The 16,679-nt window shown below is 51.8% G+C and overlaps 1 protein-coding gene across 4 annotated transcripts in view; it reads right to left on the bottom strand.

The window, feature by feature from the left end:
* Positions 1–13,969, bottom strand: part of ULK1 (unc-51 like autophagy activating kinase 1) — a 67,830-nt gene extending 53,861 nt beyond the window's left edge. For 2 of the 4 annotated variants that reach the window (XM_065851512.2, XM_065851511.2), the window contains exons 1-4: positions 13,536–13,969; positions 13,222–13,407; positions 12,327–12,419; positions 12,196–12,237 (exon numbers count right to left, since the gene is read on the bottom strand). In XM_065851512.2, the coding sequence (XP_065707584.1) occupies positions 12,196–12,237; positions 12,327–12,419; positions 13,222–13,407; positions 13,536–13,583 (369 nt within the window). In that variant the 5' untranslated portion in view covers positions 13,584–13,969. The remainder of the gene's footprint in view (positions 1–12,195; positions 12,238–12,326; positions 12,420–13,221; positions 13,408–13,535) is intronic. The other 2 variants (XM_065851513.2, XM_065851514.2) reach the window with 2 other exon arrangements.
* Positions 13,970–16,679: the final 2,710 nt, after the last annotated feature.

Genomic DNA, 16,679 nt, shown 5'->3' on the forward strand with positions numbered 1-16,679 from the left:
AGGGGAGAGGAAGCTGAACCACCTGCGATTTGAGAGATCCAAACTACAGCTGCACCTTCCCCGGGGGGCACAAGGCACCAGCCTCAGCTCCTGGGGCTCCCCCGGTTCACGTCTCCACCAGACCCCGGGTCTGTGCAGCTCTCCTCACTGCCAAGCCCAGCTGAGCTGTTTGAAAGTCCCCTTGTTTGTCCAAAAAGCAGTTTTCTGTGACACCGCAAGGCAGAATTTATTGCGTTTCCCTGCACGATGAGCACTTCTTTAAACAGGCCTTGTTTTCCAAGCTCCGCATTTAAAAAGCAGCACACGTTAAGCGATCCGCTTTCACACACGCTCCAGATGAAGTGGGGAACCAGTCTGTGGTTAAACGCACCAGCCCAGGGAAGCGGTGCAAGAAGCAAACCCCAGGCATCCTCACAAGCTCTGCACATGACAAAACGCCAAGGGAACATTTTCGGAAGCGTTCAAAGCCCACCAGCTCCTGCTGTCCTTAGCAGAACAGCAGAAAGACAAGGTTTATGGAAGACATCCAGGCCTTTCGCTTCTCCAGGAGCTCCAGCCACAGGTAAACCTGCAGACACAGGACACGGTTGTGGGGCAGGAGCTCAGCATGGGGCACAGGGAACTGTCTGCACTGGTTTCCACAGCTCACATCGAGTTAATCACTGCTACAGCAACGTTTGTCATAGACACTTCTTGTCTGAATGTGCTGTGATCACTGCAGCTCAGTAAACTCTACACATTAATATGTAAAGCACCCGCAGGGTTTGGGGAAGCTTAATATACTATTACCTGTGTAGAAAATGAAAGGGAAGTTTAGCTTACAAATATCTTTTGGACTTTGTGTAATAAGTTATTAGCCAACAGCTAATGTACACTGTGCAGTTTGGTTGTTTTTCCACTGTACGTTATTTAAAGGCTCTGCAAACAAACATCATCAAGCAAGCCATTGATTTTTGGCAGGCAGTGTGTGCAGTGAGTGGGGTTAACCAAGGACCTGCACGGGCGACGTTCCGCGCGACTGCCCCGGCAACAGAGGGACCTCGGTGGCTTTATCCCACCAACACAGGGTGAAGAGATAAGAGGGCAAGGCCTGAACGGCTCCTGGGAGAGAAGTGGGCGGCTTCCCCTCCACCCACCAGCAGCACCCTCTGCCCAGTCCAGCCTCACTGGGAACACTGGGGAGCACCCTGCACACCCACATTTAGCACCTGTGTTTTCAGACCGCAGACGCCCATAGCACGGATGACAAACTTCCACATTGGCGACCTCAGCATTTCAAGACCCATTCACCCGAAAGATTTGTAGTTTTGCCACCAAACCTAAACGTTTATTTCAAGAAGGGCCCTGGAAACAGCTCTTGTTTGGAAAAAGCCTTCAGTCGGGAACTTACTGTGGTTACAACAGATACAGCTGTCTATAGAGACCTCTGGTTACCCAAAAGGGCTGATGGACTTTCCCCAAGCTGATTCAGCAGCACAAACCATTTCTTTTCCATTTTTCTGCTTCCACGGTATTTCTGATTTTTTCATTAACAAAACAAGGAAAAAACACTGCAAGTCAAATGTTGCAGGCTACCGGTCTCTCCGAAAAGAGACAAAATGCCCAACCCACTCATTTCCACACCAGTAACAAGAACAATATTAGTTTGTTGTATTTCTGCAGAGGCTTATGTGCAAGAGACGCTACAGATCTTTGACTCCAGACCTGCTCCTTACAAGTGCCAGCCCGTGCAGCCACGGCTGATTCTGCCACTGAACAGCACGGATGAAGGGAACAGCACAGAGAGCCATTAGTCCCGTCTCCACTGAAGTTCTCTCCACCCACAGTGGAAGGTGGCATGATCCTCTTCTTGGAAAGTGTGTGTTTAGGTGTGGCCAAAGGGAAACGTCTGGGTGTACCCACAGTTACTCACCCTCCCGCCACAGCCTAAAAAAAGGCCTAGGAGAGGAAACTTCCTCAGAGAAATCCTCCTCTGCGCTCTACCATAGCACCCAGGCTGCACCCAGTTTAGAAAGACGCTTAGGAAGGGGAAAAAAGTTGAAGTTTAATCACACGACACTCTAAAACTCTCTCAAGCAACGCAGTGTTCTCACCAGTCTGCGTGGGACCGGTGTTGTAGCAGATACTGGGATAAAAGCAGCGAAGAATGGCTTCACCTCACACAAACCCTCTTTTCTAGGAAGACTGGGGGATGCAGGGGGTCACTGGGGGGATAAATGCAGCTCCACTGCTCCACCCGTGAGCCGAGCGCTGCGTGGCTGACAAGGCTCCTGGGCCCACACGAGAGGAGCCACGTGGACTCGTGTCCTCAGAAGTGGTTTAGCTTCTCCACAAGCACCAGTGCACCACTGGCTGTCTGCTGGCCGCCCTCCGACGGCACAGGTTTCTGGTTTGTGCCCCTCAGAAGATGTACCAGGCAATGCCCAACGCCGCCCCTCCAACAGCCCCCGCGGCGGCTGCCCAGCAGAGATAATCGCTGCACACACCTCCCAACGGGGATAGGCATCACCAACTGTACCAACACCACAGAAGCACACGATAAAGCTGAGGGTCTGACAGAAAAGAATAAATTGACACCAATAGAAAGCTAAGCTTTTCTCCAATGTCACCTCCCCCGTGAGCCACAGAACCCAGCACACCGCGGCCCGTCCTGCCAGCAGGACCCCGTGGAGCCAGGGCCCTTTTGGCCTATGGTCTCTGCTCATCACTCTTGTGACACTGGAGTCACCACACAGGCTGTGACACACACAGTTCTACTGCACAGAAGCCAAACCCTCGTCCAACAGCACCTGGAAAGGCTCTGGCTAAGGCAGGCGCCCCGACCCCAGCTGGGCCTGGGAAACACCACCCTCCATTCTGCAGACAGGGAAGAAACTTTCCAAACAGCAAAACCTCTTGGTATTATTTCAGTCCGGCTCACAGCTCGGTTTGAGCGGGCTAAGCTCTAAAGGAGGAAAGGAAAGGAAAGCCATCGTGCTGTGCAAGGATTATCTCTTGACGCAACTATTTGAACGGAAGCAAGATAAAAGACAATAGTAACAAATCTAAATTGTGGGATCACCTACCAATGCTCACTCTTTGGAAAACAGATCTAAAGCAAATAGCTAAAAGATATTCACATGGCTTTTGACCTCACACAGAAAGAAAAACACACCTCAGAGCCCATTGTGCTTCCTTGATCTCCAGCCCTGGTCACTCTGTTGACTCCCTCTGCACCTTACCAATAAGGAACTCAAACATTACGAGCTGGCTTCCAATTCAAGAGACAACAATCAACTGGGATGAAGGAAGAAACATAGGAAAGAAGAGGAAAGTACTCATTCATTGCAGTATAATCTCCTCTCTGCACAGACACACAATACCACAAACATTTCTCAAACCCAGACACAGCTTCACAGGCTGTCAGAAGCCAGCGGCCACTTTCATTTTCTGTATGGGCTACACTGTCAATGATCAATCTCGGGCTGTGGCACCAGTCACGCAAGCACAGTCCAGGAGATGACCTGCTAGCAACAAACACCATCAACCAAAGTCTACTCTATATCTTTGCCCATTTTGGCACATCCGGGTCCAGCAATAAAACCTACTGACTGGGAAGCATTACTACCACATCCAGCAGATCTCTGACTGCCCAAAAGAATGAGGGGTCCTAATTTCCTCATATGGATCCCAGGGGATAACCATAAGAAACAAGAATTGGAGAGGCCTGACTTCTGTACTGGCTCTTGACTGCATTCCACTTCCTACAGACCTACTCTCTGCTTGTACCACAGATGAGTTGTTTTGGGACAGGTCGTATGTCAGGGCAGATGAAGAACAGCAGGAAAGCCATCCTCTGGTTGTACATGAGCTTCAGGAAGGGAGGGAAAGGACTTCCCATCCCCTGGCAGCAGTACTGACGTCTGCATGACATTCAAAGCAAACGAGACAATGTCATGCCCGTGGAGCTACCGTTTGCCAGGCAGCAAATGCCAGCACAGACCAAGGGGAGGACAGCTGGTAACACAGCTCTGTCTCCAAGTGACCTGGAGAAACTTCTCCATCCCTTCCACTGCACACGAGCTTCCTGCAGCTCCCCCCACAGCAGCCCCAGCTCCATCCTCCTCTCCAGAGCCCATCACAGCCCTTGTTGGCTTCAGTCGAGTTCATGCAGGCTCCGATCAAAGCCCAAAGACCCAGCGCACTGGGTGAGCGATGGCTGCGGTGCTCGCACAGCTCAGACAGGAAAACACCCATCTCCTCCGCAGGCAGCCGGGCCCGGCACAGCAACGCGCTACGGCGCCTCAAAGCCCAGAGCTGCGCCTCAAAGCCCAGAGCTGCGCCTCAAAGCCCGACCACAGAAACCAAACTACAGCCTTAATGTCATAATAAGAGCTCAGAGACAAAGTGGCAGGTTCCATAAGTCACTGAGCTTCGAGGCGAGGCCAAAAGCATCAGAGCAAACTGAAGACTTGTGCTGCCGGGACACTGAAAACCAGTCCCTACTTACAGCAGTCCTGCTGGTCCGGGGTGACACCGACACCGCCGGTGTCCCCAGCTCTTGGGGGGCATTGCTGCCCCAGAGCACACGGTGCAGGTCACATCTGCATCCAGCAGCCCAGCAAGGCCAACAGATTGTGGAGAAAAAAGCAGCAGAATCCTAAAAAGTTTGGGCTTTCTGACATGGAGCAGATAGAAATAGTAACCACTTCAACAGCTGGCAGGATAAGACCTGGAAGCTTCTTTAAACAAAAGCAAGCTCCTCTTTGTGAACGGCAATACAGATCGAGAGAAGAAACATCAGAATTCTCAAACCAATGAAAAATACTGGGGATTCTGTTTGCTTTTCTATATTTATTCCTCATCTCCTTTCCGTACCACAGTCATAATGTAAAGTGAACATTTAAGGTTGAATTCCCCGTCACCTTAAGCTCAGTCACGTGCACTGGAATTAAATCCTTGCACACCATGAGGCTGCATTTCCTGCGGGTCGAGGGGGCGGCAGGGCAGGCTATGAGAGCAGCCAGCGCAGCTCTCACCGCTCACCCAGACACACTCACTGAGATGCGCTCAAACACAAGCAAAGCCGCTCCGTCTGCAAGTTAGAGCTACGTGAATCGGTTCTAAAATCAATGAAGTTGAGAACTGTTTGCTTTTTTTAAACGGTCTATCCCAAACTCAACCTAATACCCTACAGAAGATTGTATTTTTTAAGCAAGTCTGGAAATTAGAGGCCCAGCCTCCACAGGGTTCCTATGGCAGCTGCACCACTGACTGAGCTTCGCAAGTCTTCCCTTTTACATCCATTTATTTCATGGTTCATTTATCAGATCTAAGAACGCTGATACCCAGCACTAAGAAGTTAAAAGTTTAAAGAAAAAAAAAGGCATGGGTTTTCTTTCAAATAAAACCAGTCAATTTAAAAAGGAGGGGGGAATCCAGTCACTTGACACCAGAGTAACATGGGCTTGAACCTGCAAAATCTAAAGAGAATGAAGAGAACTGAGTATATTTTAACGTGTTTAACATGTTGGCTGCGACTGCCAACTGAATGAAAAAACATCAAATGCAAATGCTGCCATGGGGGGTCCCATTGCCCCAAATCCCCGCTTGGCCCCTTGGCCCCGCTGCCATGGGGGGCTCCCACTGCCCCAAATCCCCGCTCAGCCCCCTAACCCCGCTGCCATGGGGGGCTCCCATCACCCCAAATCCCCGCTCAGCCCCCTAACCCCGCTGCCATGGGGGGCTCCCATCACCCCAAATCCCCGCTCAGCCCCCTAACCCCGCTGCCATGGGGGGCTCCCACTGCCCCAAATCCCTGATCAGCCCCCTGACCCCGCTGCCATGGGGGGTCCCACTGCCCCAAATCTCTGCTCAGCCCCCTGACCCCGCTGCCATGGGGGGTCCCACTGCCCCAAATCCCCGCTCAGCCCCCTGACCCCGCTGCCACGGGGGGGGGGTCCCCATCACGTCCCAAGCCAGCTGGGAGGTTTCCCTTCCCAGAGACCTAAGACTCTTTGCTAAATAGGATCTCTAAGGACTTACAATCCTGTCTCTCTCAGCCCCCGCAGCCCCCGTCTGGTTATCTGCACCGTGCCAGCTCAGCTGACCTAATTCCTGGTTATTCTGATGCCAGGAGACGAGCCAGGTGCTCCCGCAGCCAGACAGAGCATTCCTGCCCGAAGCGAGCGGTGATGCGGAATTTGATTCACTCCGATCAGCTCCCCTTGAAACAACCTTGCTTAGTAAACAAACGCGGCTTTGACATTCTCCCTTTGCATTTTGAGGGCATCTCTTTACGTTCACTGTGGTATTTAAGGCCTGGGCATCACCCAGTTTAAGCACCTCTTTGCTCTATACTGAGAACAAAGGAGGTTCCAAAGCTGTTCGCTGGCAGCGCTTTTCCCTGGGTTCTGCTGTGGACATTCGCTATTAAATCCCTTAGGGAGGAACCATAACATCTGAAGATAATTAAGATGGCTTTTCTTAAGCAAAGGATGTTTAGGTCTGTACCCTAGAAACACCGCCACATCACTCATAGTTGCTTTCCACCAAAGTTACCATTTACTATTGCTACGTGAACATGAGTAGCAGAAAAATCCCAAACAACAAAAAAGACCCAAAGAAGCCACACAAAAACAAAAAAACCCAACCAAACAAACAACCCCAACCAACAGAAAATGAGCAAAAGAGTCCATATTTAGTTTGAAAACAAAACCAAACCAAAAACCTGTCCTGGACTCTGCAGCTCCAGGATGACCCTCTGCCGAAAGCCCGCTGGGAGGACACGAGTGCAGGAGAGGGAGACACATGGAGCGACCTGCATCTCGATTCTCTACACATGCTTAAACATCACAATGAGCTTTTGAAACACACAGTTTTATCGCAGCTTCACAGCTTAGTTCAAGTGCAGTGCGGTCACAGAATTAAAACTTCTAACTGGGCTTTGGTTTGGACCCGTATGTATTTGAAAGAAATCTAAACAGTGGTCCTCCACCTGAAGTCAACCCTTGCTGGTCACTGATGAGAGGCACCTCTTCCCACCCATCTCCCAGATCTCCCCTCCTTACTTTGCTCACTCCAACCCAACGCGTTCAATCACCACGAGGATTTAAACAGGGGACACTTTCACAATGGAAGCCCTGAGGGAGCTCCATGAGGAGCAGCACCAACACCACCTCAGCAGGCAGAGCTCTGCTGCCCAACTGCAAACACCACCGCCTGCCGGCTTCCGATTCCTCCTGGGAAACATTCCTTACTCTGTCATTATATTCTGAGTAATGCCACCTTCCACAGGAGCTTTAGAGACGATTAACGTCCACGTCGACGGCTCTTCCATGACACCTTAATCATGTGAGAAGAACACAGGTATGTGCTGCGCGCACAGGATGAGTAAAACAGTGAGCATAATTTCAGAAATGCAACAAGACAACTCCCTCTAAAAAAACCTCATGACTGCTCTGAGGTCTATATTTAGTGGTCAACATTTGCTGGATGTTTCTGTGACCTGCACAGGAGTGTACTCAGCTAGTGAAGCCAACATTAAGGAGAAGTTCAAGTCTATAAAATTGTCTCTTCTCCATGAACACAGCCACTTTGGTCCAGTGAACTCTCAAGCCTCACCCTACAAACTACTGGCAGAGGCTGGTGGTGTTTTTGTCCTTTCCCCCTTCTAGCTCTAAAGGAAGCCAGACCCAATCTTCAGTATCAGCGTGATTCCCTTCAACAGATGCGAGGATGCTGACGGAGCAGGACAGCAGACACCTCACTCCTGCCCGCAGTGCAAACCGAGGGCGGCTTTGGCAGCGCAGAGGAGGCTGCACTGCACCCCCACGCCCAGGCAGCCTGCCAGCTCCGCTCGGGATGGAATTAAACCCGGGCTTAACCAGGCAGCAGCTCGGCCTCAGCAGTGCCATCTCCCAGACTCAGCCCCTCCTCAGCCGCTCCAGTGCCACAGGCAGGGCACCCCAACAGCAGCGCCCCAGGAACAGAAGATCCCGCGTCAGGTGGCACAGCGGTGACACCGCGGTGGCTCTGACTGACGCAACACCGCGCTCATCGGCGGAGCGCTGCAGCGGGAGCGAGAGGGAGAGGTGCCGGAGGGCACAGCGGAGGACACTGCCACACGGGGAGCTCCCCAGGGACGGCAGGACGCACGGACATGAGGTGCAGAGCAGATAAAGGCTCCGTGTCAGAAAGGAACGATGGTGCAGACAGCCCGACAGCACATCCAACCCAACCCAACAGCCACAGTCCTACTGATCACAAAGACTTTCTACACAGCAACAACAGAAAAAGCCTGTTATTACGTGGCCCTCGAGACCAGCCCAGGGTGACTGATCATTCAGCTGATAAGTGCTTGCTCTGCCACCCATGCCTTAATCCACGTGCACAAGAGAAACTGCACTGCAAGGACTCCATGTTCTTTGTCTCCAGGAGCTCCAGGTGATACAGTCACCCCAGCAAAGTATTTTTGGTGAGTGTCCTGCATGGGTGAGTTAAGCATTGCTGTCAGCTCATCCTGAGCTGGTGAGTACAATGAGCCAACCTGACAAAAAGTCATGGACAGCAGACCCCAGGTAACCCGGGCTGAATCAGAAACTCAGCAGTGCGACGTTACCAGCTATGTTCCTACAACCAGATCACCCCACTTGTACAAAAACCCTAAAAAACCCCAAACATACCACCTGATACCCACACAAGCGCAGTCACAACCAGGCTGCCTTAAGACACAAACTCGGATCACAGCACACAACTAGGAAAAAACATGTCGGTAAAATAAGCCTTCTTATTTCATGCAAGAAAAACATTTCTAATATGCACATGATTTATGTCTGGGAATAGCAGATGTTCTGCCCTAGCACCAACACCACCACACGCGAGATCTTCAGCTGACACGTACTCACCAGCCTTCCTGGGGCACCGGGAGGGAAACACACCCAGGACCTGCCATTGCCCCAAAGATCTCTGCGCCACGTACGAAGCCCCTTGTTGGTAGGGCTGGAAGAAGTCGTCTGGCTTCTCCCAGGACCCGACAGCTTCAAGAGTTACCTTCCTACCACCACATCTCCTTAGCTACTCAAGTGCTCTCTGATCAGATTCAACACCTGAGCCACAAATGAAACCAAAGCAAGTCCCACATAGCAGACCACACACCTCTGTCACCATGTGCAAAGAGTTGCGCTGATCCTCAGAGTTCTGGGAATCTGCTCAGCAGCAACTAACGCACTCCACGTATGGTGGAACATGGTTTTTACCGTATGTCAAACGCCTCCTGCGCCTGGGAAAGGCCTGAGCCACAACTCCATACAGACGCTACATGGACGGTACTTTCAGAGAGGCAATCCAATGTGATTTATCCTCATTTTGAGCAGGGGTTCTCGAATCAGGCTCCTCGACTATTCACAGCACCTCTCATTAATACATGAGCACACCATAATGGGAATATGCATATTTCATTTTGTCAGCCATTCTCATGTCTCAGCACTCCAGTGAGGGGGATCTATAAAAGTCCCCTTCTTTTATGCACTTCCATGCATTAAACATCCACCAGTATTATTTATTCCTAGGAAGCTTCTTATTTTGTCATTATTTATGAACCAATTTCACAAAGTTCTATGAAATCAGAAGGAACACAGCAATTTTCCTGGATTTGAAGGATAAAATAAGTGTGCCAAGGTGAGAGCTGCTGTCAATATTAAATACCAGCACTGCAAGGACCTGTCTGGGGCAAATCTAGCATCACATCAAAAAATCTTGAGTGGTGCGAGGCCTGGTTAGCATTAGCTTTTAACCAGGAAAATGCAACCAAAAGCATCATGGGGTGTAATCACTCGCTTACAGCTGCTGTGGTTTTGGCAACCATTTCCGTGCGTGTAAGTAACACACGAGTAAGAGTTCCAGCCACCGCTGACAGGAGGAGCGGACGAAGGGACGACACCGAATGCAACGGCAGACGGAGCTTCAGGGCAGCACGAAGATCCACAGGAAATCATTTTTCCTTTTCACTGTATGATGTTGTAATACAAGAATAAGCCTCTTCAAGCTTTAGAAAGCCTCAAACTAAGGGCTCAGTTAACTGCAACGATGACATTTTCGAGGGTAAACACACACGAATGGAGCGACCAGTCTTGTACCAGAGGAACAAGGTGAGCAATAAGTAGTCTTTTCCACAAAGCAAGGGAAGGAGGGGAGCAGCCAGCCTTCCACAGAGCTGCACTTTTACCTTTACAGATAATGTGCTCTAAGAGACCCAGAGCAAGGCCAAACACCCAGACACGTTACACACAATCAGGTTGTATCTGATCACCAGCCACTTTGCACCAGAGGAGACTCCACACCCTGGGAGCACTATATCACATCCAATACCACCCGAGTCGTCTCATTTCGCCCAAGAAATCAAAATACCCAGGTCATGCAAGGAGTCTCTGACAAAGCTGGTAATTAACATATACCTGGGCATGCCTGGAGCCCAGGGCCACGCTCCAGTTCCTATTTTGTGGCACCTTACACAGCTTCTTGCTAACATCTCACTAGGCTACGTTGGTATACGCAGAATTTAACTAAAGCTCATTAGCCATCACATAAAGAGAAAAATGCACTGCTGCAGTTGCAGCCGTGATGAAGTCACTCCTCTTGCAGGAAATGCCTTTGAGCTGCTTCCTACCAGGCAGTTATTTGAAGCAGGGCGAGGAGCAGAATGCGAACAAAGGTTTTTAAAGATCTGCAATAAGCAAATCCAGCAGCATAATGCTCCATACAAATGCAAACTACAGAGGAAGCGCAGGAGCGGCCACTCACTCACTCCCTCCACCGAAGAGTTATTAAGGAAACTTAAAGGTACAGAGGAAGATGAAAATACCATGAGATCTAATGCCCCAAGTGGCCTGTGCCCAGAGGAAACATCCCCGGCGCTCAGACCCCTCTGCAGCAGCGTGGGCTTTGCTAAGCCAGCCCTAACGGCTGGCTCAGGGGCGGTGCACAGCTGGCCGCTCACACAAAGCCTGTTTCCATGAAGAAATCCCATTCCCGGCAGCTTTGCCTCCCTCCTAGAACCTCAAGCCCCCCACATCCCCTTTCGCCAAAACAATGTCAGGCATTAAATGCTTTCCAAGGACCTGCAGCACCTCATTGAAACCCCCTGCCCCTGGAGAGGGAGCCGGTGGGTGACACAGAGAGGGAGCCGGTGGGTGACACAGGCAGACTACAGCACCCAGCAAGCATTGCAAACAGGCCATAGACCGAGCGGGACTCGTGCTGGGGTGACGCGGAGGCCACCGGAGCCAATCCACGGGAGCAGGAGGAATGTCAACAAACACGGTGACAACAGGGACAGGGCGGGCAGTCCCGATAAGCCACCCCAGGGCCAGCTGGGGCCGGCGGGGCCAGCAGTCACGCAGCCATTGCTCACGAACATCAGACCTGGGGGCAGCGCATGTTGTACCCACGTATCGCACACCCACCCCTCCATCCAGGCCCTGGAGGGGTCCATTTTAGCCTTTCAGATCCTGCCTTTTTCTTTTTAAAGCACGACAAGCGTCAGAGTAAACTCGCCCCACTTCAAGCTAAAAATTCAAGGAGAAGAAAAAGTAATCAGATAACTTGGGTTGCAGAGCATATCGGTTTTAGCCCCTTAGATTAGTTCTTCAGAGCTGACCTCGAAGGAAAAAGCAACTGCGGGAAACCACAATAATCTAAAAATGCCTGCTGCAATTTTCAACACTTAGTGATCGCCACAAGGACAACAGAAAAACGCAACTGAAAATCCTCTGGAGCCGGAGACAATCATATGCTACTAAGTCACACTCACGCTGTTTTCACATCGCTTAGGAAAAAGAAATTTTCTCAGGGAGCATATCCAGACCAGAGAAAGCAAGTAAAAGGTGGGCATGCCAAGAACAACTACTGTAGTTTTATTCCTAACAGTTTGAGAACTCAGGAGCCTCCAACACAGACATATTCCCACCACACCCTGCGTTCACTGCAGAACACCCTGGGAACAGGAGCTCCCAACTGTGTACGAGTTCTGTGGCCCAGACAACTATTAAACCATGATCTGCTCAGCCGTGTTTATCTTTCCCTGACTTATCACATATGACTTTTCCCCCCGCCAGAATACACATTGATAACAAAACATCTGTTAAAAACTTAAATTCCACAAACTCCATTCAACCACTCCCAAATCCAGAACGTTTTGCCATAATTGAATGTATTTACCTGGAAGTCATACAAGGCAACAATGTTTTCATGCTTCAGTTCCTAGAAAAAGGAAAACAAAGACCATCAGCTAGGAGGAACAAAGGGCATGCAGAACAAAGACTAAAGAAAACAAGTCAGTCTGCCTTTACCTTCAGTATTTTTATCTCCTTGCCCAGCAGAGTTTGAGATTTTGCAAGGTTCTTCTTGTTAATGCATTTCACAGCTACTTCCAGCTCAGGTTTCTGAAATAGCGCACATGTAATTCAGTAACAAATGGAAATTTCACCATTAATTTACATTAGGATAAGCAGCCTCTTAAGAGATTACAAACACTACTGAAAGAAGTGTCTTGCAGCAGTGGGAAAGGCCTCTCACTTCATGCCCTGCTGCGTATCCCTCACTTGTTCAGACTTGCCCTTTCCCGAATTATGCTTGTCAGCCCAAGGAGAAAAGCCCAAGGTTTGGGTTTTTGTTACTACTTTATGCGATGATTATCCTCTATCCTCTTATTTAATCACAAGAAATAAACGCACTGTGGGAGCCACGGCTTATCCCAAGCCCTAATGATGGAAAATCCACTGCCGGATTGCTTTCCTTTTATTTACCAGGGAGCGATTCCCCCTCCTCTTGGAAAAATTAAGTGGAGAAGGACAAAGCTTCACAGGCACACAAATAAAAGCCAAAGTAAGAGGCCTCTATCCAGTTGATAGATAGTGCGGGGGGGGGGGGGGGGTGTTTTTCCCCTTGTTTCCTGGTAGCGTTGGCGAGCAGGATAACCCTGTGGGCTCCTCCGCAGCCGCAAGGTGAGGCCACCTGCCCGGCTCCGGCTGGGGCACCCGCCTGCCTCCCACAGAAACTCCAGAATAACAGCAATCGATAATAAAAAATAGGTCTAGCACGGCCAGAGCTGCCCCAGAGCCCGGGGCTGATGCCCAGGCTAAGAATAGCTGCCGCAGCCCAGCGGGGACGGGCGGCGGGGACGCGGTGCCCGGAACAAAACAATTCATTACAAAAAGAATAATAAAAAAAAAAGAGATTATTCACCTCTTTGTGCCTGCCTTTGAAGACGACGGCGAAGGCTCCGTGCCCGATCAGGTCCTTCCTGCTGAACTCAAACTTTCCCACCGTCTCCATGGCGCTGCGCCGGGGGCTGCCCGGGGACACCGCGGCCGGGCCGGCTTCAGAGCTGCAACGGGACGGGGAGGAGGGTGGCGGGGATGAAGCGGCTGCCTTGAAAGAAAATTAAACCTCTCCCAATCCAAACACAACGGGGCACCCCCCACGCCGCCCCCCCAAAGAGCGGCCGGGAGCCGCGGCGGGGGGAGCCGCTCTGCTGCCAGCCCGGCCCCGCTCCCCACCTCGTCCATGGGCCGCCTCTTCCTGCAGAACGGCCGGGAGCTGGGCATTGTTAGAGGCCGGGGAGATGTCGGCTCCTCAGCAGCGGGCCTCCCCCATCTCCTCCTCGGGACGGCCCGGCGCGGCTCCTCCGGCGGCCGCTTCAGGCGGGGCTCCCCATGCCGAGCCCCGGCCCTCCCCGCCCGGCAGGCGCGGCTTCGCGGAGAGTCCACCTTAAGCGCGAGTCCACCTTAACGCCCAGTCCACCTTAAGAGCGAGTCCACCTTACGGGCCGCCTGTGCCCCCGACTCTCGTACGCGGCGGGGCCGGGGTCACCCCGCAGGTCCCGGGGGTCGCTTGGGTTCCGCCGCCCGCTCGGTCCGCACCACCCGCCGGGGCGCAGACAAAGCTCCGCGGAGCGCGGACGGCAGCGCAGTGTCGGCCGCGGCGCAGGCGCGGTGCGCGGCAGCGGGGGAGGCGGCGGCCGCCTGAGGCGGAGCGGCCGGCCCGACACATTTAAAGGCGCCGCCGCGGCCGGGCCTGAGTCAGCGGCCGCACATGGGCCCTCGTGCCCCCGCAGCAGCGGGGAACGGGAGGGACCCGCCCGTTCCTACCGCCCCCCGAGCCTGGGGAGGTATTCCCGGCAGCCGAATAAACGAGTCCGTTCATGTGAGCTGTTAAAGATCCACCAGCGGGTGGGTGGCAGCGCCCGGGTGGGAGCGGAGGGGCTACGGGGACAGTCGGCCCGTTCTTCTCGCAGTGTGGCCCATCCCCGTGTGCTGCTGCGCTGTGGACACAGCTGCCCCGTCCCCTGCCCCGTCCCCTGCCCCGTCCGCTGCTCCGGGCAGCAGACGAGGCCTCCAGCTCGGGGGGTGCTGATGCAGGGCGCATCCAGCCAGCTCTGCACTGAGAAACCTCAGCACCCTACTGCACCGCCAAGTGTGCGATGATTGTTGTGCTGAAAAACCACACCTGGAATATTGTGTCCAGTTGTGGCCCCTCAGTTCCAGAAGGACAGGGAACTGCTGCAGAGAGTCCAGCGCAGCCACCAAGATGCTGAAGGGAGTGGAGCATCTCCCGTGTGAGGAAAGGCTGAGGGAGCTGGGGCTCTGGAGCTGGAGGAGTCTGAGGGGTGACCCCATTAATGGTTATAAATACATAAAGGGTGAGTGTCAGGAGGATGGAGCCAGGCTCTTCTCAGTGACAACCAGTGACAGGACAAGGGGCAATGGGTTCAAACTGGAACACAAGAGGTTCCACTTAAATATGAGAAGAAATTTGTTCCTGGTGAGGGTGTCAGAGCCTGGCCCAGGCTGCCCAGGGGGGTTGTGGAGTCTCCTTCTCTGCAGACATTCAAACCCGCCTGGCCCCTTCCTGTGGAACCTCAGCTGGGTGTTCCTGCTCCATGGGGGATTGCACTGGATGAGCTTTCCAGGTCCCTTCCCCTCCCTGACGTTCTGTGGACCTTTCCCAGCCCGAGCCTGCTGCTCACGTTGGGCCACCATCAATCCCTCACCGCGCAGTCCCCCACGAGCTGTGCCAGCCGTTTTCTCCGCCACAGGAACCTCACACCGACCCATCCCCAGCCATGCCGGGGTCTGCACCGCTTGCACACCCGCTCCAGTTCATCTGCATCCGTATCAAAGTGTCCACAGCAGAACACCATATTCCAGCTGCGGATTAAACAACGCGCCTCGCAGGCAGCACCCCTGCTCGCACACTCCGCTCCGAAGTTTGTTTTTTACACAATTTAACAGTATCAACTTGTCTATCGGCATTTATCAGCACTGTAACACCAAACATGCGCTGCCCTTACAGTGCCGGCAGCTCTGCAGATCCCAGCGGTGTCGAGGGGTGCTCGTATCGTGACATCTGCATCTGCAGTTACCGCTCTTTTCAGCAAAAATTAGGAACAAGCAGCACCTCAGCATCAGGCCATGGTTGCTGCACAAAATCAGACTCACGCGAGGGCTGGCCTGTGGTCTGTTGCCCTTGGTTGCTGGATAACTTGTGTTCAGGAACCATCCTGCACTTAAGGTTTTGTTGAAAAAATGACAGCGTATAGCAAACGCTGATATAAAAGTAGCAGTGCCTGACCGGTGTAATTGGCCTCTCAGATTCCAGCGGTTATTATTTAGTGCTTAGTGGGAGCTGGAAAAGCGATAAGGGTGTCCTTCGATGGGAGTTTGATAACCGCATCTGTTGAAATAGCCTTTAAACCAAAACATTACCAGAGCACCTTTGTTATTGCGGCAGAATATTTTTTGTTGAAGTACAGGAAACTTAACTATTTGTTTTCTTCCTCACGCCCAGGCCTGTGCCATCCATGAGGTCACAATTTCAGGCTTTTGTCAATGAGCACAAGGGGTTAATTCAAAAATTAACACACAAACTGGTAAAAATGGCAAACATCATCAAACGTGCAATAAAATCAAACTACTTGGCACAGGAATTTATTTTACCAGTTGTTAAAAGCTGCTGTAATGCAGGACGTAACGGTTGCAAAAGTTGAAGGCAGGAAGTGAAGACAATGTTTTGAAATGATTTCTAGGCAGGCAAAATCTTGTCTCCTTCCCTGGAGATCAGCCAGAGCACCATGGTTAGCAAGGACACTTTTGCAAGAGCTGCGGTGAAATCTCTGGTGGCCACAGGTGCTTCTGCCTTTCCTTTCCTACCACCATCCCGGTGCTACATACCGAGGAGGGCAGTCAAGTCAGCTTCCTCTCTTTTGGCATTTTGTTCTTATTCTAAGCAAACTGGGTTTGTTTTTAACCCAGCCTGAAGAGTCAGTGGGCAGCTCCAAAGAGCACAGGAGCCGTGAAGGTGCTCAGAGGTCTCTGGAAGGGTCGTGCCCAAGCCGTACCAGCTGCCACGTGCACACAGGAGTCGCGACGCTGGCTTTGAGCTGACGGTTGAACATTTGCAGCAGTTAAATGTCTCTCAAATGTGCCTTCCAAAAATAGGCTAGTGAAAAGATTTCAGACTTCTACAAAGATTTAAAAACTTACCCAAGGACAGCTAATAAATGTAATGCCACTTGACAGCAAGTACAGGTTTGAGATATTTGGCGTACGCTCTGCAAACACATGGTATTAACAAAACATTTGTTCGTTTTAGAACAAAGGTGGCTGAAAAGCTTTTGAATTAGAAGTAGGATTCCTCATTTT

Source organism: Patagioenas fasciata, chromosome 17 (assembly GCF_037038585.1).
Source record: "Patagioenas fasciata isolate bPatFas1 chromosome 17, bPatFas1.hap1, whole genome shotgun sequence".
NCBI classification, from domain to species: domain Eukaryota; kingdom Metazoa; phylum Chordata; class Aves; order Columbiformes; family Columbidae; genus Patagioenas; species Patagioenas fasciata.